The sequence below is a fragment of the Neodiprion virginianus genome, chromosome 1 (genome assembly GCF_021901495.1).
Source record: "Neodiprion virginianus isolate iyNeoVirg1 chromosome 1, iyNeoVirg1.1, whole genome shotgun sequence".
NCBI lineage: Eukaryota > Metazoa > Arthropoda > Insecta > Hymenoptera > Diprionidae > Neodiprion > Neodiprion virginianus.
Window position 1 is genome coordinate 321600 of NC_060877.1, and position 22768 is coordinate 344367.

General features: G+C 37.1%; 3 protein-coding genes across 20 annotated transcripts in view; 1 reads left to right on the forward strand and 2 right to left on the reverse strand.

The window, feature by feature from the left end:
- Positions 1-7524, reverse strand: part of LOC124298883 (protein lap4-like) — a 35911-nt gene extending 28387 nt beyond the window's left edge. For 2 of the 9 annotated variants that reach the window (XR_006906911.1, XM_046751499.1), the window contains exons 1-11: positions 7037-7524; positions 6742-6859; positions 4596-4674; positions 4368-4457; positions 3921-4041; positions 3518-3810; positions 2753-2886; positions 2538-2649; positions 2219-2394; positions 1921-2081; positions 426-497 (exon numbers count right to left, since the gene is read on the reverse strand). Coding sequence is in view for 8 of the 9 variants with exons in the window: in XM_046751499.1 (XP_046607455.1) it covers positions 426-497; positions 1921-2081; positions 2219-2394; positions 2538-2649; positions 2753-2886; positions 3518-3810; positions 3921-4041; positions 4368-4457; positions 4596-4674; positions 6742-6859; positions 7037-7198 (1518 nt within the window). In the remaining variant the exon portion in view is untranslated. Of the gene's footprint in view, positions 1-425; positions 498-1920; positions 2082-2218; positions 2395-2537; positions 2650-2752; positions 2887-3517; positions 3811-3920; positions 4042-4367; positions 4458-4595; positions 4675-4994; positions 5014-6741; positions 6860-7036 lie in introns of those variants that run through there. The other 7 variants (XM_046751471.1, XM_046751513.1, XM_046751479.1 and 4 more) reach the window with 7 other exon arrangements.
- A 450-nt stretch (positions 7525-7974) lies between these two features.
- On the forward strand, positions 7975-10988 carry LOC124298997 (peroxisomal membrane protein 11C). 10 transcript variants are annotated; one of them, XM_046751831.1, is made up of 6 exons: positions 7975-8108; positions 8662-8895; positions 9046-9224; positions 10237-10305; positions 10506-10715; positions 10851-10988. In XM_046751831.1, the coding sequence occupies exons 2-6, from the start codon at positions 8665-8667 to the stop codon at positions 10960-10962; spliced, it is 801 nt and encodes a 266-aa protein (XP_046607787.1). In that variant the 5' UTR covers positions 7975-8108; positions 8662-8664; the 3' UTR covers positions 10963-10988. The 10 variants fall into 10 exon arrangements, with proteins under 10 accessions (XP_046607787.1, XP_046607758.1, XP_046607776.1 ...); XM_046751802.1 differs by lacking the exon at positions 7975-8108 and adding an exon at positions 8172-8588; XM_046751820.1 differs by lacking the exon at positions 7975-8108 and adding an exon at positions 8172-8403 and having other exon boundaries at positions 8466-8895.
- LOC124298926 (cytoplasmic polyadenylation element-binding protein 1-B) lies at positions 10883-22054 on the reverse strand. Its single transcript, XM_046751607.1, has 12 exons — positions 21338-22054; positions 19455-19749; positions 17706-17908; positions 15946-16211; positions 15461-15587; positions 14983-15361; positions 14659-14891; positions 14448-14540; positions 14185-14350; positions 13973-14100; positions 13798-13878; positions 10883-13728 (listed from the first exon to the last, which is right to left on the reverse strand). Exons 1-12 carry the CDS (start codon positions 21356-21358, stop codon positions 13555-13557), a joined length of 2166 nt encoding a protein of 721 aa, XP_046607563.1. The 5' UTR covers positions 21359-22054; the 3' UTR covers positions 10883-13554.
- Between the last annotated feature and the right edge of the window lie 714 nt (positions 22055-22768).

Sequence of the window (22768 nt, forward strand, 5' to 3'; positions counted from 1 at the left end):
TATTAAAACTCTGAAAAGCGGTGTGATATAGGCAACCCTCCCCTAAGCGAAATGTGAATAAAAATGAGACCTATTCAAAATACAATGGGGCCTCGTTAGGAGGCATCCAACTTAAACACAACTGATCGCAGTGCGGACCCAACCTAGCGTTCTCCTTCTACCACAGGATGCCTCACTCATACCAAGAACAAGGTCCGCCCAAGCGAGTCGTCGAGGATTGAGGGATTCTCTCTATAGCAGGTCCTCCTGGGACAGCGGTGTCACAACAAGGCCCGATTGTGATTAGATACAGAAATTTGAAAAAATGATAGATGGAAGTAAGAAATGATATTCGTATACAACACAGTTTTGAATAAAGTAGATATTTGCATGTGTTGATAATTCTGTGGGTACAGCGAATGTGTCAGACTATTTCTTCTGCTCACTGATAGTTCTTCAAGGTGAAAATATGTGAATTGTACCAGATGTAAGTGGTGATCACAAGTAATACATTGAGTCTGTGAAATATCATATTTTGAATATTTTTGTAATATTTCAACGTATGTAAAAAATATAAGTTTCTTTGCGTCAGGGTAAGAAATCACAGTTTACAGTTCCAGTGAATGTTGTACGTGTACGCAATCCCAATGCAGTGTAGAGTTACTGAAGAACAACTGCAGGAATTTGAATACAAATATAACCCTCTCTTGTAAGAACAACAGGATATTTGATAGCGAAAATACAATGATGAAAAAGACAAACAAGAATACGTTATTTTCTGTTTATTGAACTCGAATAATTTAGTTTCTAGTTTTAAGAAACACAAACTCCGATTAGGATGTCAATCGAAGTATGAAGATGGAGTGAAAGTTAAAATTAAAGGCTTCCACTACGACTTGGAGAAAAACTGAACTTGTAATGATTTCTTCTTGATTATAGTAGTCTTTAATGATTCACTGTAGCATGGTTAATCAATTTCAACCACTTCAAAGCAGATAACGCATTAAGGTTCTATTCAATCTTTAATACAAGAATAATGCTGTTCAAATTCGTTGCTTTGTCGCAATATTCATGAAACTTTAGGGCGATATCTTTGTAAAAATTAATAATCATAATAATGATGATGGGTAGTTGTAGAGTAAATTCTTTTTAGTTACAGAAAAGAGAAACAAAACATAGTTCAGCTCCTTCTCAAGCAATATTGCGATAATATAAGTAGTCGATAACACTAGAAGACATTTCTGAGAATTCTTTTATCAAAAGTAAAAAATTGAGATTGAAAAAATTTGACAGTTGTTTATACGTATCGCTGATGATTACATTTACTCAGGCTGTAAGACTAGATATGTTGTTAAGTAAAATTTCAAATAATATAAGTGTTTCATTTGACATAAGTAACAGTTTTCAGATTCAGTCAAAGTTTAAATAATATATTTACTAGAGAATATATGCACATGTATATTATATTTGGTTCCACAGTATGCCAAGTGTATTAAAAAGATTGATGACAAAATCATAGATTTGCAGGCCCTACAAATAATAGACAGTCCTCCTGTTTGACATTGCAGTTACGTTTATCAAATGAACAGACTGACCAAGTCGGAACACTATTCAATATAGATAAACAATAAAAATTGTAAAAACATATTTAAAAAATTTAAACGGAAAACGTATGTCAAGATTCAAAGTAACGTGTGCATAGTGATGTACCTTCACTTGGTATATAAAACTACAAAGTACGAAAAGAGAGAATATTCATCATAGATTTCTGCAAGTCGTTTAAAATGTAAAAAATAATTATTTGATCCCTTACATACCACAATACACTTCCCAGAGTCAGAGCATGCTATAAGAATCAGTCTGTTGTAGGCAAAAAATCACCTTCATAGCCTGAACTAAAAATGAAAAGGAAAAGGTAGGGTCAGCACGTGTTGAGCTCACCTCCTTGTCAGTCTCTGGTGCTTCGTCTGTAAACTTGACGGAATGTGTACGTGAAGCCTCCCTTTCTTGCCAACCCTCGTCATCGCTGCTTCCCACTTCTCTCATTTCTTCTCCTACAATCGTATCTCGGATCCCGGTCAACGTACTTAACCTTCCTCTATCTGAAAAAGTCATACATACTATGAGAGATTCGAAAAAAAATAATCACAACAAAAATTATTTCAAATGTAAGATACACCAAACATTCGATTGTAGAAATCATGAAAAATTTCTACTATAAGAATCCAAAATAACTTACCATGTTGATTTTCGGGATGATATTCAAGCTGTGGCAAAAGAAAACATGTGAGTACTTCCTGTTCCGTTTCGTCATCAATGTCTGTCTGGAATGTCAGCATTGGCTGAGCCTGGTTTTCACTTAACCAAACTGCTTTTAAGTTTAAATTGATCAACGAGTATGGCAAGTACTGCAATCTGAAAAATAATATTATAAGTAACTGATTGGTGATTTCAGCAGGAATCTACATTTTCGTCAAATTTTTCATAATTTACTACGTACTTCACAAAGTAAGTAGACGTTATGTTAAAAAATAACTGAAGAGGTTGAATGCTATTACCTGTTACCGGACACGTCCAAGACATGGAGAGCTGTACATTTACCGACTTCATTCGGAAGATATTGCAATTTATTATCACGCAAGGAGAGGACACCCAACTTCAGTAAATTGCCTGTTATCAAAAAAGTGGTAATTTTTAAAATTTGAGCCAAAAAATATTGCAAATGTATCCCTTAAAATTATAAATATAAGAACCTTAAGTAGTATTTACTTACCAATTTCTGTAGGAAGAAACTGAAGGCTGTTTCGATCCACATTCAAATTATTTAGGTTTAGTAGGTTTCCAATAGACGGCGGCAACTCCAAGAGGAAATTTTCCGTTAAAATAAGCTCCTGGAGATTTTCACAACTGAAACAATTAGAAGCGGTTGTATAATTTTTGGTACATTGAACTCTTTTGCAAATATCAGGCGCAGGTATCCAGTAATGCTCAGGTCTGTGTAACATATATTTTATTGCATATATGATATTGTCAGAGTGGCTGCGGATGCCTATACCGTTGACTGGAGACTATTGAAGATGGTCACACGAATTGAGTCTTTTGGGGTTGTATGTTACATGAGTCCCGCTAATAAATAAGCCGCCGTATAGTTAACCAAGCTTTTCGTGGTGCCAAGTCTGTGTAGGCCCACACTCACCTGCAGAGTATTGGCCATGAAAATTTGGGCAAGAGTAACAGTCTTTGAATTCTTCAGTCAATGCCTATACCTGTGCACTACTTTATGATCCCGAACAAAAAGTCAATAATTTATCAACTTCTTGTATTCGTATGCAAGTCAAATCTGACCCCTCCAGTTTTAGTGACTTAGAAATAAGGCTAGCACCAGTGGCCTATATCCAATGTTAGGGGCACGTCGAGCCAACGCACTGAAACTAGGGAGGTCAGAATCGATACTACGGTGTACAACACCGGCCCAAATGATAGCATGAACATCACCGATGTGAGCATTGCGCTGATATCTAGCATCATATATCTTTACCTGCCAACGTTGTGGTTTAGAGTAGACAACCTATTTTGATCCACCTTTAGAATTGTCAGTTTCTTCAGCTTGCCGAGCCCATCAGGCAGCTTTTCAATAACGTTCTGGGATAAGTGCAGGTCTGTGAGCGAAACAAGACCACCAATCTCTTCCGGAAGATCCTCCAACCTGTTCTCTGACACATCGAGGCAAGCTAATGTAGTCAACTCTCCAATTTGAGGTGGCAAATGTTGCAGCTGATTGTGATCTAGCCACAACTCTTGCAACGCCGGCAATTTCCCTATGTGTACTGGCTGAAAAAAAAGTTTTCATTCCAGTATATCCGTGATAAAACATCCCAGATCTCAAATAGTTTTCTTTCTCAATCGGTTTTAGTTTAATTAAATAGTTGACAATTACTTACCAACTCTTCGATTTCATTGTCCCCGAGGTCCAATCGTTCAAGTTTCAATAACTGAGAAAGCGATTCTGGCAGTGACTTGAGTAAATTTTCTCTTAATTCCAAGGATTGCAGCGCTTCTAAACTGTATCAATATTATAATCATAATTAATTCCAGCCATTTAAAAATTGTATTTCCTATCATAAGGGTCAGGTCATAAAAAAATGTGACTCCAGAGTCCTATGACTATTTAATGATCATTGTAATCTTTGAATCTTCCGAACGTATTCGATTTTTCTCTCCGTTTTCTTTGACGTATCACTTTTATGAAAAGAAACTTATTCATCTCCATCTTTAACTCAAACGCTAACTTTACCATTGGAATACTTTTGCATTTGTACTATAGAAGGCATTTTATGCTTGTTTCGATTTGTGTGCAAATAATAAATTGATATTTCATATGAAGGTACCTTCCAAAATCTGATGGCAAGTTCGTTAGCGACATATCATTCAAACCCAAAACAGTCAGATTCCTCAGCTGCACAAACCCAGCTGGTAACCTGAAAAAGAAATACTTCATTATGTACAACAAGGTGAGGAGAATTTAATTTCTAAGTAAAAGAGTATTGTAAATACAGGCTTGACTTTTTTCAAATCTTTTACTCCAGTATAATCACTTAGTCATAAAGCACTCGTACTTAGGTATAGGATTGCTGCTAAAATCAGCCACCTGTAGAGCTCGCAAATTCTTGATGTTTTCAGGTATATCCGGTATGTCTACAACAAAATAATGATCATGGTTTATAAAATAATTCACTTCGGAAGATGCACGTATAGGCGTTTTGTTGTGTCTACTAGTATAGATTTTATGGTATGCTAGAAACAGTAACAATGTACAACAGTTAATTTCATTCTGGACTTTTATCGCAACTCAAGTTCCAAGACGTGATTTTCTTACTGTCAACAGTGAAAAACAAAAGTTAAATTAGTACATGCAAGAGAAAAACAAGGGTGTCATCTTTAATTGCTGTAGTCTTTAGAGATAGACATTAGTGTGCATAATATCAGTGCCAAACTGTATCATAACTTCAACTCACTTTCTGTATATGCTTAAAGTTTTGATCGACCTAACTTTATCATGAATTTGCATTGTCAGTAATATAACTTTTCAATATAAATAAATAATTTGGCTCACAATACATGTGTGAGTATGAGTGAATATTGCAGCTGATCGAGCACACAAGAATTCTTAGTATCGAGCAACAAATAATGACTCAACATTTTACTGTTATCAGTCGCCATTCTTTGAAGTTTACAGAGACAAGCTCATAACCTTTGACAAAGCTCGTTCTAAAAATTGTAATGAGCACCGTTGGTATTATATACTGTCCTTACTTATAATATATACAGTGGACATGTATATACGAACTAGAATCAGTTCAAATGGTAATTTAAACTAAATAACGAAAAATGGAATGGATAAAGCAATCATTCTCATTGCTCTTTCCCATCATCTTGCTGACATAAAACCCGAACTATCTAAGGAATGATTGATCTAATCTGGTGAAATAAAGGACTCTTTCGATTCAACCAGGTCAATAATAACTAAAAGTTTGTCTCTGGTGTAATATCAGAATGTGATTAAACAGTGTATGGTTAGGTTATCTTGGTTACAAAATGTTACTTCAGTTTTTTAGGCATTTCCCAGGTGTCCATGACTTGGATCTACGATACATTCAGAAATAGGATGCTTAAGCCCACAGGACTTCTTCGAGTACAGCATATACATGGATACCTATGTACACGTGTACGTAAATACATATGCATAATAATGACAATCGCATTTGTAAGTACGCCGATTTACGAATGATCGGCATTTTCCTTGATAATGTAGTACATTAGTTATTGAACCATTGTATCGGGTATTTTTGAATGAGTGTATTGATATTTCGTAAATTCAAAATACAATTACGTGTATAAGGTATATAAAGTAGTAAGCGCTATTGAAAATGTTTCAAATAGCCCTTACACTATAGTAAAGTTAGTGAGAGAATGTAAAAAGTCGCACACGATCGCGACTATGTAGTAGTACGTATACGACGTATACATCTTACGGGGTAATTTAGGACATTTCCCGTCGACTTACGTGTGCAAGGTTTATAAGATAGTGAGCGCTATTCAAAATGTTTCAAGATAAATACGAGATGATCAAGATAAGTAGCCCTCACAGTATAGTAAAATAGGTGAGCGACGTAAAGCCGCCCGCGTATCGCGACTACGAGTACGTACACGGCGTATAGTTCATGCATCTTACGGGTTCATTTGGGACAGTGTACGCAGGGTTACCTTCCATAGGACAGTGCCAGTCGACTTCCGACTCTCTCCTGTAATGGATGCTTACTGGTCATTGTCCCTCCCGCATGCCGCCCCTCCCGCCCCCGCGATACAAGGAATTCAATGCACAGTGCAAGACTCGATTCAATTTCGCGTTTGCTACAAGCATACGTATGGCGTTATGATACTTATGAGCAATGACATCATGGTATTCTTGAAGAAAAAAACGGTAAAATGGAAAACGATCGCGAGTTTTTAAGAATTACGAGACAGCGGCAGACCGACACATGGTGGAGCGGGGGGATTCGGATCTACCGGGAAAGCAGAAGAGGGGTGAAAGTAATGGAATTTTGGAACCAAACAATAAGCATTTTTTGACGAGCCACTGGTGTGGCATCTAAGGGGTACCGGAACAGTATTGAGCGTCACGTATACTATACTTTGGTTCATTTTGGTACCTATACCAACAGTTCGCCAAAAAATGCCTAATGCGACAAGCAAACACTTAACCATTTCTTGACACGTCCAGCTCCACGAGGTTTTCAAAATTTTGAATATCCGGCGGCAAGCGGTGTATTTCATTGTCACTTAGTCCTAATCGTCGAAGTCTTTGCAGACGAAAGAAATTCTGCAACAAATAACAACAGTGAAAAATGAGATTAATCTCCTGAAAACAATGTCGATTTTTTTCGACAAGTTTATGCATTGCTTTTTTTCACTAATTTGTTACTTTATTTTGATTTTCCGTTCAAAATTACATTCGATACTTTATTTCTGCAAGTAAATTGTTTTCATGCTCTCGTACCTTCGGCAAGTCACGTATGTGATTCGCGTCTAGAAGTAATTCTTCCAAACTACGTGAATAACGTAGAATATCCTCGGGAACACTAGGCAACGAGCAGTGACGCTTGTCAACGTATTCCACCTGCCTGTTACACCCTTTGAATATCGGTATACAACGAAACATGTTTTCTATCACGCACAGACAGCACCGAACATAATTAACAATTCACTCAGACACTACACCTATTTGTACATATTTCTAATGAAATAAATTATATAAAATGATGAGCACACCACACTTTCACGCCCTTTTCGGCTTCAAACACGGCTCGAGCCTTCAAGTCTGACGTCATCACGTCTCACCAAAACGACACGACAAACACGGCGCACAAGAAGTACCCCTCCCTTATTCAACCACGAACGTCAAGGCGATAATAGATATTGAAAATAGACTCTTTGATAGTACCGCCATCTTCAGATGTATTTATTAACCTTAGTTAACCTCATTACGACGGGTCACGTGGTTCAGGCAATGAATTGGCGGATTGAGGTTTGAAGTCGGTCCGGCTACACCTGGGGCCTGATTCTTCCTTATTCTTCACTCGTGAAAAGAAGATTTTCCGTTAAGGCCGCCTTCTGATTGGTTTAGATAAAGCTTATCACCGCTTTACGGAGTGAAAAACAAGTCAGATTGAGGGGCAAGCAGTTTTCCTTGCCCCTTGTACGAATGCGAATGCTTACGCTAGCGTTTTTGTCATAAGTCTAATAGAGATATCTGTGCACCGAGCTGAAACCGTAATTAGAAAGAGAGAGCAATAGTTGGAGCCGAACCTCTCAATCTAATCGGTAACTTGGCGGGGGAAACACATAGACTTATTATTAAAAAATGCATCTCCCATAGTCCTGATACTGACCCATTTTTCACTGAACTTTTAGAGGGTGCTACTAAATCGCAGACCCAAAAATTAGTTGACGTCAATACCTTGCGCCTCCCGTCACTCCCGCCAAGGCGGTACAGAAGTACTCTACCATTGTTTACCCAATTCACCCAACCCAGTCAACAACTATCTACAGAGGGCATCTTGGGTGAAAAGGTAACCGACCTAACCGACTAACCACGGTAGCAAGCAAATGCTGCAACGAAACCTTGTATGGATGTATGTATGTATGTACATACATGCGTTGCATCGGAGGTTCCCTGCATGAAACAAGTTGTAAATGGTTGTAACTTGCAGAAACATGTTTGTATGAGCACCTTTCCTGAAACCACTTGAAACCCTCAATGCCTATGATCCTATAACGTTGTAAACAAGGTTTTGAAAGTACCTAATACCTCGAAGAAAACGTTTAAAAAATAATTCAAAAGCTCACAATCAGTGAAAAGCGTAGGTAAAGATTGGATTTACAAGATCACAAATTACAGAAAGTTAATGGAAATATGTTATATTTAGCGAGGTTCATAAGCACACTGACATATCCAATTCGTCCTGATATAACCTTAAAAATGTTTGACGCACGCGAAGAAATTATCAGAGAACTGTCATCGTGTGAATTGACGTACAACAGCCTACAGTGTAAACATTTTGCGAGGAATATCAACAGCACAGCTGTCAAAATTGAATTGAATAAAATTTCATATTTATCCAGGACATGAATATCGCAACTGTGATAGAAGTTTTGGAAAGTTACCATGGAAGGGATAAGGTGTTGAGATTACTGACGTACTTAGGCAAGCTAACTTCTGGAATTGCCTCATCCCAAAATGTCGCGATCAAGTCACAAATTTTCTCTAACCAAATTAGTGGCTGTCGTGTCATGTTGCGGCTATTAGATGATATTCCCATGCTGCATCACGTCGTCAGCTATGGTTTGGGCAAAGCGGTATGGCACGATTAACAAAATCTAATTTCGTATCTTTTTTTTTAAATTATATCTACATCTGTCCTTTGTATGCAGATAGCTAAATTTTACATCATATTTGAGAAGTTGCTAGATTTGAATTTTCAATTTCTCTCCCTTCCCCTGCCTTAGGAACCTGACTGGGTTATTAGATGGGCCAATCTGTTGAAAAACTTGTTGGATGTAATTTTCAGCCCAATTGAACATATCTGCTGGGCTGGAGAATGCAAAATTTTATCAGTAAACGTTGCGTCGTTGGACCTTGTCACTACTTGGTGTTGGGTGATTTCTCTTTACCTGTCTCTAGTAAAGTAAGATTCACATAATACAAAAATATTGTACATCCAAGAATGTCGTCGACTTTTGATTATGTTCATGACATTGTTCCGAACCGCATGGTTGGAGTCACAAGTTACCCAAATACTGCACTGTTTAGGTTTTATATTTAAATCTGGTATGATCTGCAAAGCTGGGTGAAATGCTTTCACAAATTTGAAAAATATAAAATAATGATTTGAAATGACTTATAAAATGTAAAATGCATATACTTGCACCATATTGAAATTATTGATATTTTCCCAACAATCGAGATATGCCTTCTTGCTTGTCATTTTATTTTATACTCATGTTATTTTTTCTGACAAGCAACTGCAATTGTTCGTATAACTACCTGTCCTTGGTGTGTCTTCTGTTAGTCCAGATTATTACAGCGTAAGAATGAATGTGCAACCAGTGTACACGACGATAGACAACTATTGTATTTCAAAAACAGTTTTTCAATTACAGAAAACTGCAACTCTCAAGATTCTTGTCAAATGTAACTAGTTGTCATAATTCAAAAGATAATGCAAGCACTGCAATTGCCTACCGTTTAGTTGTGGAGTATCATTCAAAAGGTTCTCATCTTTCTGCAAAAAAAAAAATAAAAAAACAAACTTCTGACAAACGTGCCCAATTTTTACATACAATACCGTCGAGATATTTATCAAATCACTGCTTTTTCATTTGAGCAAAAAGATTGATGCATAGCTAAATACCCTTGCCTTAAGCTAAAGATTATGTGATGACCTGCCTCTTTTATCATAATTTATCCCAATCAAAAAGAATCATTTCCAAATATTGGGCAAGAAATTTTGGAGAAAACATGTGAACAGTATCTGAAAAATGGGTGAATGCATACATTGTTACATTTAAAATAGAAAATAGAAAACGGTGTCCATATGTATTTTAAATTTCTCCTTTTGCATTGTACATTTTAAATATTACCTAGCCCTGACAATCTTTTTACATTCCACTATTGATTTATTCCTTATTTTTTTTCAGGTCACTAAGAAAAGTGATCCAATTAGAAAAGCAAAAGGTTTGCTTACAACAGTCTGAGAGCAACATTGGGTGAGTAGATTCGCTACTGAGACATTGCTCGTTTGTAATGTCACACATTCGATAGTTAAGACATCTTCGTATCTTTGAAAGATTTTTGGGATCCTGCAGTGTACGGATGAAACTTTATAATACGACTAAATTTCTAGCTGGAAGAAAATGCTTGTAGTGAATTCAAACAAGATCAATAATTATGATAATTAATACAACAGGTTAGCGTCACGCATGTTGGATGTACAACAACGTGACGAGTCACTGTCTTGCCTAAGGTTAATCTTGGACCTGAGCTATGCAGTGAATTACTTGCCATCTGGAGTTTTATGGGGAGGCAAACTCAAGACATGGCATGTGGGAGTGTTTGGGACTGTCTCATCATTAATAGTACTGTACCAGATGTTCAGTAAACGTACAGTGTCAAAAAAGTAATCCACTTCGCAATGTAACGAAAGTAAATGGAAAAGTATTCTACCTTTACGAAAAGTAATAAAATAGATATCTAAAATACTTGGTTACTTTCAGGAAGATTTGATAACAGCATCGAAAATTTTGAATTTCAGCATGATTGGTAATGCAAGATACAACGGGGTAGTTACTTATCAAGAACACTTTTTATTGTTTTCAACGACTTGGTTTGCATTACACATTATGCTTCCACAAGGATATATCTAACGGGAAAAGGCTAAAGCGTTATAGAGTATTATTGAGAATAAAGCTTTGATGTTGTTCGAAGGCTTGGTATTGTAATCGTACAATTATTTATTAATGCATATGTTATCCTGTATATATTAATATCAGAATGTTGTTAATATTGTTGGAATTGAATATCTATTAATATGTTGTTATTATCATTATTAATATCATCATCATCATTGTTGTCATTAATAAAAATGAACCAATCATACAGGCACTTATTCAACTTTTCAATTCTGAAAGCTCGTTCTTTATGTTATAACGATACTTGGCCCTACTTAAAAGTTTTCAAAATATGTGACAAACGATATTGCACATTTTTTTCAACAGTCTTCATTCAACAGCAATAAATAATCACCCTGTGTATTGCACGTTTCAAGTACTGTGAAAATTAATTTGTGTCACAAATACTGGGATAAAACCTATGCGAATTATTTTAAAAGGCACGGCGCATTAAAAGTTGGTAAATAAGACATTTCCAGTAAGAGGAAATTTGTTAAAAATTTTACTCGAACTATCATTCTAATAGCTGTGAATTCCTTCTATTGCCAAGTGTACAATATCCAATTTCAGTTGAAAATCGGAAACCAATAACTGTGTTTAATTTTAACACATGGAGCAAAAGCAGCGAATTAATCTGGTTAGAAGAAAAATCATCCCTCCAATCAGAATTGTCCGCTCGGTATACTTGACTATGCAATCACTTGATGTGTTGAACACAAATCATGTCTCCGTTATATACACCTTACATATATCTCGAATTTAAAAACATTTTCGTACGAATCACCAATATTACTTTATATTCCAAATTGATTCAAATTGAACTTGAATGATTCTTGTCATCACGAATACTGCATTTTGCTAACGTTACTGAAACTTTTGCAAGAAATCTCCTTATTTGTCACTGGAATTGCTTCAGAACATTAATCTTCTCGTATGATTGACATATTAGTCATTATCAGCATATTCCTTATGTCGTAATACTGATCATATTTGTTGCACTGCGAGTTATTTTATTCGCTCGACAATTCATCATACGCTCCACATAAAGATGGTGTGACGTGAAAAAGCTGAGATTGATTTTAACACAGTTACTTTGAAGCTGTGCTGCACCAAACAGCTTTGATGAATTTTTTTCCTCTTTCAGCAAAGCTTTGAGTAGAAATATTGCTTGAATCATCCAAGAGATTCTTTGGATTGCCTTACGATCATACAGTCAAGCCTGTTACTGCAGTCGATAGGAATTAGCGAAAAATGAAATCAAGTATAGGGTAGTTCACTAGACATCCAAGGTATAGATTGGAACCCATTGTAGATGATAGGAGAATCAAAAGAAAAGAAAAGAAAAAAAAAAGAAAACATGAAAACCACCACCATTATGAAAAGGATGTCATAAAGTTTGGAAATTAGGAATAAATAAATATCTGCAAAATATGAATTTAATACATTTAGGTAACAAAATCGTATCAAAACATTTGAAACATGAGCTGAAAGATCTCTTTGCAAAAAAAAAAAGGCAGGATAATATCAATTTAACAAAAAATAAAAACTGAATCAATTCACTACAATCCGCTCCAGAATCGTAGACCGTGTACTTTTCCATTTCGTCAACGATTAAACAGTCCAATGAGCACTGGCAAGCAGTTTCGGCTCTAATTAACAACATAATTTATGGCTACAGTGGGTGTAACTATATCTCACCCCTACACTGTACAATCTAATGTAAAACTATAACAGAAAGCAATAATATTATAAATTACTGCGATTAGAAAAACATATTGTGGGCCTCGGCGGTAACAAGAAATAGCATAGCATATTTATACTATTTTATATACGTACCTGGCCCCTATATCTCAACAATTAACCTAGCTCTGGTATTTCAGTGCATAGCAGAACAATTAACAACGGCGCTTGTCCATTAATGTAAGTCTCATTAAAAGAATAATCAATTATAATATCGCGTAACAGCATTTTTTGTGATTTCATAAAAATTTGAGAAATTAACAATTGCGCTAATAGGTTGATTAACTATCACAATAATCAGTTGTTCGTTATACCACGAGATCATCATTCTATCTTGTAAAAAATATTGTCACTAAAACATTTGAGGGCCCGCATTTGAAACAACAGGGGCGTAACATCATTTTGACAGAATCTAGTAATATCGTATTTTCGATACTCTCGGTTAAAATGTTGACAAGAGAACCAGTCTCTAAATAAACATACTAAATAAAAATTATCAGTTTCAACAAACAAATGCACGATAATTATCGGGCATTATACATAGGAACTTGAACGTTACTCGTTACAAATATCGATTGCTTGAACATTACAATAATATCAACAAACTAATCATCAAGCCAATCAGCTGGTGTCTGCCATTTCACTTGGTCAGACCAGCTGCCCGCAGCCCTGCAGTAAAACTGAATTTGCACCATTTTGAAAATAATCGGCAGAATTATGTCCGTTCAAATAACTCTGGTCCATAGAGTGGAAAAAAAGTGAAGAAACGATATATGTAAATAAAATTGAACATAGAAGCTGAGCTGAATATGTGTTGCGGGATTGCTATTAAATATTAGAGCTGCTCGAATTGCGAAGACCTGGGATCTTTATACCAACACCTGGGGTGAGTCCTACAACTTGATTGGTCTTGGAGCTGCGCATACGTGGTTTATGATGCCACATCGACTCCATAGAGTGCTGCCACTGCCAACAGCTGCGGCAAAAGTATCTGAAACAAACCTGCCAAGCAAAAGCAACTTAGTCAACGATCTAATAACAGTCCAAGTTTTACATATCTCTTATGCTTACAAATTCGCGGCAAAAATATGGTCCCTGTTGAACTGAGCATCCTGAACACAACGAATCCTCAAGATAGGGATCTACTTGAACCTGCAATCAAAATAAGATACCGACACCTCGGTCATGCAAACTTGTATCGATACTTTTTTCTTTTTACAGATTTATGTTTTATCTGATTTTCTACCTTCTTGGTAAATTTGGCAGTTTTTATTTCTACAAAGGCAGCGGTGATAGCTTTGAAGTAAGACCGCGAACTGCTGAACGTCACTCTAGCAGATCCAATTGGATATTTGTATTTATCAGTATCGATGCCTAAAGTACAGTAAAAAAAAAAAAATATTACACAAAAAATTGATTCGTTCTCGAAACAAAGTTAATGAGTCCTCGTAACCTCACCTGCATAAATCACTTCTTCAAAGAGGTCGTCCATGATTTTAGCAAGCCCTTCTGCAGTCAACATACCGTGAAGTGCTCCGACAAAGACAGTTTTCTGTGGATCCAATTTTTGAGAAGAGGACTTTACATAGTTGCTGTCATTCAATACCCAAGGAATAACTTGGACCTGCATCATTTGGAGAGAAAAATACCGTCATAATCATTGTTATATAAAAGCATGGAGAAATATATTTTAAGAACAGTTTCTGACTTGGGCACCTTACCTCTTTTCCCTTTGTACGTTTTGACGATATCTTATAATACCAACTGCCTCCATTTGTAAAGTCGTGGGTGCAGGAGGCCAGTAGAGCTTTGACCTTACATTGGAAAGAGTACTTTCATATGCATAATACATATAATTTCATACATATATTGTAATGATAAAGTGGATATCACTGCGATATTACATAGATTTCCAAAAAATATTGTACGCACTTGCTTCTCAGACTCAAATATGATGTACACATATCCTTTGGGCTGAGAGACGGATGGTTCCTTACCGGGCCACTCAACGCGAATTTGACCAAACTGTTTGAAAGTTGAAATTAGCAGAGACTCTGTAATATCCCAGGGAACTCCACCCAGGAAAACTTTTGAGGAATAACCAAGCGGTTTCTGAGTGCGTTGAGGTAACAGACCACTCCAGGTACATGTTGCGTCATAAAGCGCTGGAATATTGAGCAGAAGAACAAATTCAATACAAGTAATAGAAGATAAGACTAGTGCGTAAAAATTATTAAGTGTATTTTGGAGACTAACAAGCAGCGATGCGATGAAATCCTGCAGCCAGATCAAGCGATGTTTGCTGATCCAAGGCATTAGAAGACGAGCTACTGATCGGCATTATGTGTGAGTTACCAACTGGACAGCAGTTTTTTTCAGAGCTCAACAGTGAGCTCAAATAATTTCTGTTCTGATTTTGTATATACTGATGATTACGAATATGATTATGAGAAAAATGATTATTAAGAGCCGATTGCTGTTGCTGTTGATGCGGCGATGACAAATACTTTTTTGCAGCCATTCGCTGTAAGGCAGTTGTCCTGTTACTCGAGCACAGATCTGGTTCAGGTGACATCAAAGAACTTAATGCTTGTGGGTAACAGGGCTGGGAGCCAGAGTTCAGAGATATGCAATTCTGTAAGATAATTGGAAAATGTAATGACTTAAGTTGGACAGTTGAAAATAATAGTACATAGTTACCACTGATAAGTTTTCAATTGAAACTATTCGTTACCATAATGTCAGACAGTGATCCATCCATACTGCTTACACCGCTAGTTTCAGAATCTGCGGGAGAATTTGAACGAGAGCCACTACATCCCATAATGGGAGTATAATCTAATGTAGGACTTCCACAGTCACTGAAAAGTACATGAACAATATTAAATAAGAAATTTTTGCCAACCAGACTTTAACACAATAGAAGAAAACCTGGCCATTACAAGTATATAGCGGAGAGGGGGGGGGGGGGGGGGCATGGACCCTAGCGGGCAAAATGGACCCTCTGTACAATAAATTAGGAATTGAAAAAATGTCGATAATGCGTGAAATGTATTGTTAAGCCAAAAGCAAAGAAATTTCGTTGTCGTAATTGGTCTAACGTTTATTCCTCCCTTAAGAGTCCCATTTTGCCCGCCTCTCCTCTATGTACAGACCTGCGAATGGAAATATATCTAATTGGAATGCATAAATGTAGATCAAGATCCACTATGTGCCAACCTGTAGGAGGGTGAACCACGTATTGGTCTTCCATAATACTGTGAGTGCATAGGAGATGAAGGAGAACCGATCTGTTGTAGCTGCATACGACTGTTCGACGATACAGGATTTGTACTAGCGCCACTGCTCGCAGCAGTTGCGTAAGTGTAGGGATTGGAATAAACACTGCCAGGTGTGCTAGGGCTGCTCGGCGTGGTCACAGAAGTTGGAGAACTCGGCATATCAAGCGACAGGGTAGTTGGACAGCAGCCATGTCCGTCTTCATACTGGGAAGGGTATTTGGTAATAAATTCAATATCAATTATTACGTACATGACACACAAACGTTTCATAATTTGTTTGCGGTTGCCGCTGTAATCTTATACCATAATTCCATTGGCTTACAAGTGCAGATTTGTCGCAAACCGTGGCCCGGAAGGACCAACGGTTTGCTCCTAGGCTTGCAAATTCTTGGTTTTGAAGGGATCACAAGGCTACAGAATAATGTGTGGATATGCGTAATTCATTTTGTGCAACGAATTCCGCTTTCGGTTGAAAGCGAGTAATTTTTCTGCTGCGATATACATACCAGCTATTATAGTACCTCATCAGCATATATATTGCAAGACTCAGCCAGCTCTCAATCGACTATTTTTATGACACATTCTCATCATCTATACGTTAAAGATCCTACTGATATTATACATATTCGTGTACGCACAAATGGTCGGGGACCCCTCATATATAACGCTACGATCTGTGCTCGAGTTCCGTGCAAGTCTTGCCAAGCGTCTAAATTTAAGGTTTTCAACGGTACGTGTATCATAGATAAGTTAAATCGATAGATCCCTCGAATAATGCAGCGACAAGTCTTTTGAATCTCGAATGTAGGGTATGGAATCAGAGTTTTTTCTTCAACATTACCGCACCAACGTATGATGTACGATGCATGAAGCAATATTCGAAATGTATCGAGGCACACTCGCATCAAATAAATTTCAGATATATTTTATTTCATATGCGAGTGTTTAATCTGAGCCGGCAAATGCCTCGTTATCTGCACAAAGTGGGCGGATGTGAGTGATCCTATCATTCGATGTCAGTCTCATTAATAATGATCTGAAATAAATTTTTTTCTTAACACTACATTACACGCACTTTCCAATGGAATGTGCAGATGTAAGCAAACTATCGCTGAACCGAAGGTGGCGAAGCTCTTTCCTGCGGAATAAAAAAACAGTGTTCCGAGTGTTGAAGGTGAGCCCATCTCACGATGTGAAAAAGTGATCGACAATGAAAAATAAGCATTGTTCTACAATCAGCGGCGATTTTTATCTTTACATTTTTACAAGGTATAAGAATGCTCATTTTTATCCAACACAAGCACCAATCTCAGGGAAACTATTATGGAATCATCAATTGTTGCGATTCTGTTTTGGTTGTCATAGATTCACAGCCAAACAGCTGATCACTTGTCATACGAAAAAAATAATGAACGGGTATCATTTTTGAAAGCCTCGGGTCATTATGTAAGATCAATGAATTATTCTGATGTTGATGGCAAATTTTATGAAAGAATAATAACCGTCGCGATATAGCAAATGCGTACCGTATAACATAAGATTCATCATTTATCTACACTTACCTACGTGCATACTATAGTCATGCCGAACGACAGTACGGTGGAATTTTCAGCGATAGAATTGGTGCACAGATCATGTATGATATTATATTCATGTAGAGGTGACGATTTTCTTCCTACTTTGTGACGAAATTTTTACCTGGTAAAGGTGTTGCGCAGACTGGTTGCGAAGCGATGAAGTATTGTGATATTGTTGATGAGCGCGATATCCTCCGGGTGATCCAATTGCCGTTTGCCCTGCTCCGCTGGAGCCGCCGCCGGTGCCAGTGCCGGTGCCGGTGCTACCCATCAAGGAGCCTCGTGGTAATCCAAGGCCGAATAAATCAGAGATCGACATGTCGCCTGGTAGAAATTATATCGGTAAAACAATATTGTTATTCCTTCCCCCTGGATATTAGATGTATTTTTAAAATGTATTAATTATAGTATCTATGTTCGTTTCGTTTCGCGTAGAGGTTTATATGCGAGCCGATTTTATTACATTACCGATGACGGAACAAACGACGAACAAATAGAGTCGAATTTATTTTAGCTGTGCGCGCATATTAACACAAAAAAAAACTCGAATGCAGTTATATCATTTCGAATCTTCCGAAACGTTCAAGTCTAATTATTATACACATGTGTATCCGTGAGAAGTATCATCTAGAGGGTGGTTTCAAAAAATTCAAGTAATAACCTGATACACGTTTGCGATTTGACTGCCATATAATTTTCGTATACTATGCAATATGTCACACCGCGACTGGACTTTGCAAGTCGAAATTGGCTATTATGTTTATAAATATCAATGCGGTGCGTGGGTTCGTTTTTCGGCCAAAGGCCCCGAACGCAATTCAACGAGGACATGCCTTACACTTTTATCAGAAGAATTAGTCTCTCTTGAGGATGTAATATCGTTCTTTGGCATATCGGTTTCCGCAAAATTTTACTAAAAAATGTTGTTACACTTAATTAATCAGCTCCGGAAGAAGCTAATTGAATGACGATTGCGGCGTGAAATGAATCATCGGTACACTCGGTGGTGTAATACGTTACGGTATATGTATACTGTATTATATTATCATAAATTTAATATTAATTTGATAATATTTATTATCAATCTAATCTACTCGATAAACAGTCTATGTATTATTGTATATTTGTTCGTGTGTAATAGTACAAATATCTAAGCAAAGAGAGAGAGAGAGAGAGAGAGAGAGAGAGAGAGAGAGAGATTTATATATTAATATATACTATTGTGCATGTGCAACATATACCCATGTATACTGTAGCTGCAGCGACGATAATAGACTGCTTCGCGAGTAAGTCAAATTGCACATAGATATGTGTGTATGTATATGTTTTGTATTAAGGTTCAATATAAAGCAATTCAAGCGGGAGCCAAGAGGCGAACTGGCAAAACCAGCGAATATAGGACCATATCGTAAGGAAGCAGCAGCTTCGGAATAAAAAAAGACTCTCCTTCTGGTATCGACCCACTCAATTTTGGCATCGGACGTGACAAGGCAGACAATTTGTTCGATCTTCAAATCGGGAAGAAAAACTACGGCGGCATGGGCATTATTATTGTTATCATTATTATTATTATTATTATTATTATTATTATTATTATTATTATTATTATTATTATTATTATTATTATAATATAGAATTAAAATGCATACTTCGTATAAGCATATTATATATATTATGCATTTATCGGCAACTACAAAACTTCTCCTCGAGCGGTCACCCGTACGTCTGCACCATAAATGATATATCAGATATATCATATGTGTATTACGTATATCTCATATAAATTAATGTTTTCATGACAGCCGGCTTGCCGCAGATACCGCAATGTGGGGAATTCTTGCAGAATAGCTATACCTACTCCATGACTTACCGTCGGAGAGAGAGCCTCTGGGAGCCTGCAGACAGGAGCCGTGAGATCCGTCGCGGGCATGAGCAGCAAGATAGGGGCTGGAAGGCACCGGAGGAAGATCTAGAAGCAGGCTGCTGATTGACTGCAGTTGATGGAGATGTTCGCGTTCGCGTTCACGTTCGCGCTCTCTTTCTCTCTCCCGCTCCCGTTCGCGTTGTTGCTGCAGATGATGATGCTGATTGTGAGCGGCATGGTTCGGAGTATGACTCTCACTTTCCGAGCTGCTTCCGCATTCGGCATCGTAGGGTAGTCCAAGCTGTAACAAACGGTTATATTGCATTATACGTATAGTATATACGCGAATCGTACGTGCGACATAATTATTTGGATAGTTAATATTTACCAACTATTACGCATGTATTTTATTCATTATGCGTTGCGTTACATATCCTACTGTAATAGTAACTCGAATCTGCGACTGTTCAGATAATATACGGTTCAACGGTAGTTCATGGTATTCATGTACTTAAGAGTGCTGCATGCATATAATGTTGTTGCTCGTCGTTTGAACTATATCAAATATTTCACAATACATTAGAAAACATTTATATCGAGCGATATTGTAGTAAATAAATGACTGTGTGAAAAATCCTGTAAAGCACGAAGAGTATGATTTCAAAAAATAAAACTATTTATGTATATATGTAAGTATATGTATATCGATAAATAATTAGATCCTTCCGCATGCATGTTGCAGGTGCGCTTGTGTGTGCGCGTGTGCATACGCACATATACAGACATATGTACACACATGTATAAGAAATAGTCGGTGTGAGGTAAGAGAACGACGCACATGCAGATCAAAAATATAACTACGAGTATACTCGGTTTCGAGACTAACGATAAGTTGCTCGTCTCTTGTATCTCTCGAGTTCTCGGAAATCCATTGAAAAACACAAAAACAGATCTCCTAATCCGTACACAAACCAGAGAGCGGTGATATCCGTATGTATGGCAAGGTTTGACCTATGCGGCTTTAATATTTACCGTTCAATGGGAATAACCATTTTCCGCGAAGCGGGCAGATATACACATACGGGTGATTAGAATTCGAATTCTGTAAGGACAGCCGATATAAGTGTGATCCATGGATTTTTATTTATCAATATAATGCCATTAGCGATCCGATCTTTTTTCCGTATACGTTTATTAACTTTCGTTTGGAATCCAATTTTTAAAAATTGGAGTTTCAGTCCTAGCCCTTGATACCTTTTTTTCAAAATACAAAATGTATTTGTAAACGAGAATAAAAGTTTTGATAAATGTTGATAAATGGTAAGCTATTAGGCCACGAGAATAAAAGTTCTAACGATTGATGATATCGCGTCACAATGCGTTTAGGCGTGTAAATAGCAATGAGAATAATAACCTGGCAAACATCATTTATATTTACAAACATAAGCTTCACCTTCTCTGCAATATATGAGAACGAGCAAAACAAAAGGTAGAAAAAAAAATTCAAACTATCCATTTCAGTACGTAAATACGTATACAGAATTAGGTACGAAAACTATTCAGGTAAATCGGTATAAGGGATGCACAAACGGACGAGGTCACATAATACATGGTAAATGATGAAATTGAACCATTAAAATTGCTGCAGATATAAAGAAATGCGCTTATAGCAAAGGCAGCTGACACTCTAAGATGTCGCTCGTTCCGCGCATACTGCGGCGTGACGAACGTACGGAGTACGTACGTAATGTGCAAATTCCCGAATGGAGCAACACATGTTTTACACGTGGGTTCGTTCGCGAAGGTGCAACCCCTACACCTGTGTATATGAATTTAAATATGTATATGTATAAGTACAATATGTATCGATATTAATTGATTTATATTACCTGTTGCAGTGGGGTGGGCATCGTATGCCGGCTCAGCTGCAGATTCGTTGCTTTGCACTTGGTAATTTTTTTAGATACGCTAGAGCCAAGTATCTTGAATACTGGTTTGATAACTCGATTTTACGGCAGATACAAGAAAAGAAAAGTACGAGAAACGCAAAGTGATCTTCTTAGCGCTTTTTCTGACAGATTAAAAGAAAAAAGAGTAACAAAACAAAACAGAAAACAGTCGAAGCTGAACTTGTAATATTATATGTATAGGTAAGAGAATTCGATAACAATTTTACAAAATAAATTAATGTTTCACGTTAAAATGTAACAGTTGAAGAACGCCAGATATATGATTCCGGTATCTGAATTGAATATTATATCTTTTCTTTACGATGGATAATGTTATTTTCAAATAATATTCATCATCATTTCTATTATAATTTGTCAAACGAATTATTTCACACGCTAATTTAATACAATATTATTAAACGTGAATCTATTTCCCTTATATTTCTCATTCAATGACCATCACGCACAGCAACGACAGAAACGTAACACCCATTCTTCTCCACCTTGCTTCGCTTGGCAAACTGAATTGAATACTTTTCGTTCACATAGGTATGTACGGACTACATATACGCACGGTGATATTCGTCACGCAGCCGCTACGCGGCGGAACAGCGTTCACCCCCTTGAAATCTGCGACTTTGTATGTATGTGTGTATGTATTCATGTATGCATGTATGTATGTATGCATGTATGTATGTATGTATGCATGTATGTATGTATGCATGTACGGACAAACCGCGACCTGCGCGGTCCTTCTCCCCCCGCCCGGCCGCGATGGCGTCTCGTGTCGGTAAAATTATATTACAATGTATAAACCACATCACCTTTTCACGTTGTGCGAACGTTATAAATCTCGCACCGTGTGAATAGATGAATAGAGCACATTGACTGCAGAATATGAAAACACAATAATTAACCGTCCGCAGAAAATTATCCCCCCCCCAGCCGCATCCTCATCATCTCTCTTGCAGAGGTATAACAGAGAATAGAATTTATCGGGGTAGTTAATTAGCCTGTCCACGTTGCATTCGTGCAAGATTTGTAATGCACTATAATAGTCCAACAATGCGGAACAATGCACTTTGTGAATAAATTTTACACGAGTGTATCACCAGAGGTATCACTGCTGGTGCTAGTGCTGGCCGGCAGTCGAAGACACTGTCAGAAATTTTGTGATTTTATGTTTTAATGCCTTATAGATTTCAGTCAATAGTCTACAATGATCCACAATTTTGTGGTTTGAAGCGAACTACTTCTAAGAATATAATCGAATGATACCTTTGACGGTGGTGGACACTTTTGAAATAATATTTTCTGCTCCTTTTGCATTGAACTACAAACACCTTGCAAGTTTCGGTACTTTACTAGAAA

Excerpts from the sequence above, each read along its gene's own strand:
- LOC124298926 (XM_046751607.1), bottom strand. The coding sequence starts at position 21,358 with ATGCCCACCCCACTGCAACAG. Across the intron at positions 16,212-17,705 it reads CTGCGCAACACCTTTACCAG|TATGAAGACGGACATGGCTG; the intron begins GTAAAAATTTCG and ends TACCCTTCCCAG. Across the intron at positions 14,541-14,658 it reads TATTTGAGTCTGAGAAGCAA|GTCAAAGCTCTACTGGCCTC; the intron begins GTGCGTACAATA and ends TTCCAATGTAAG.
- LOC124298997 (XM_046751785.1), top strand. Across the intron at positions 9,225-10,236 it reads CTTTACCTGTCTCTAGTAAA|GTCACTAAGAAAAGTGATCC; the intron begins GTAAGATTCACA and ends ATTTTTTTTCAG. Across the intron at positions 10,716-10,850 it reads AAACGTACAGTGTCAAAAAA|CATGATTGGTAATGCAAGAT; the intron begins GTAATCCACTTC and ends TTTGAATTTCAG.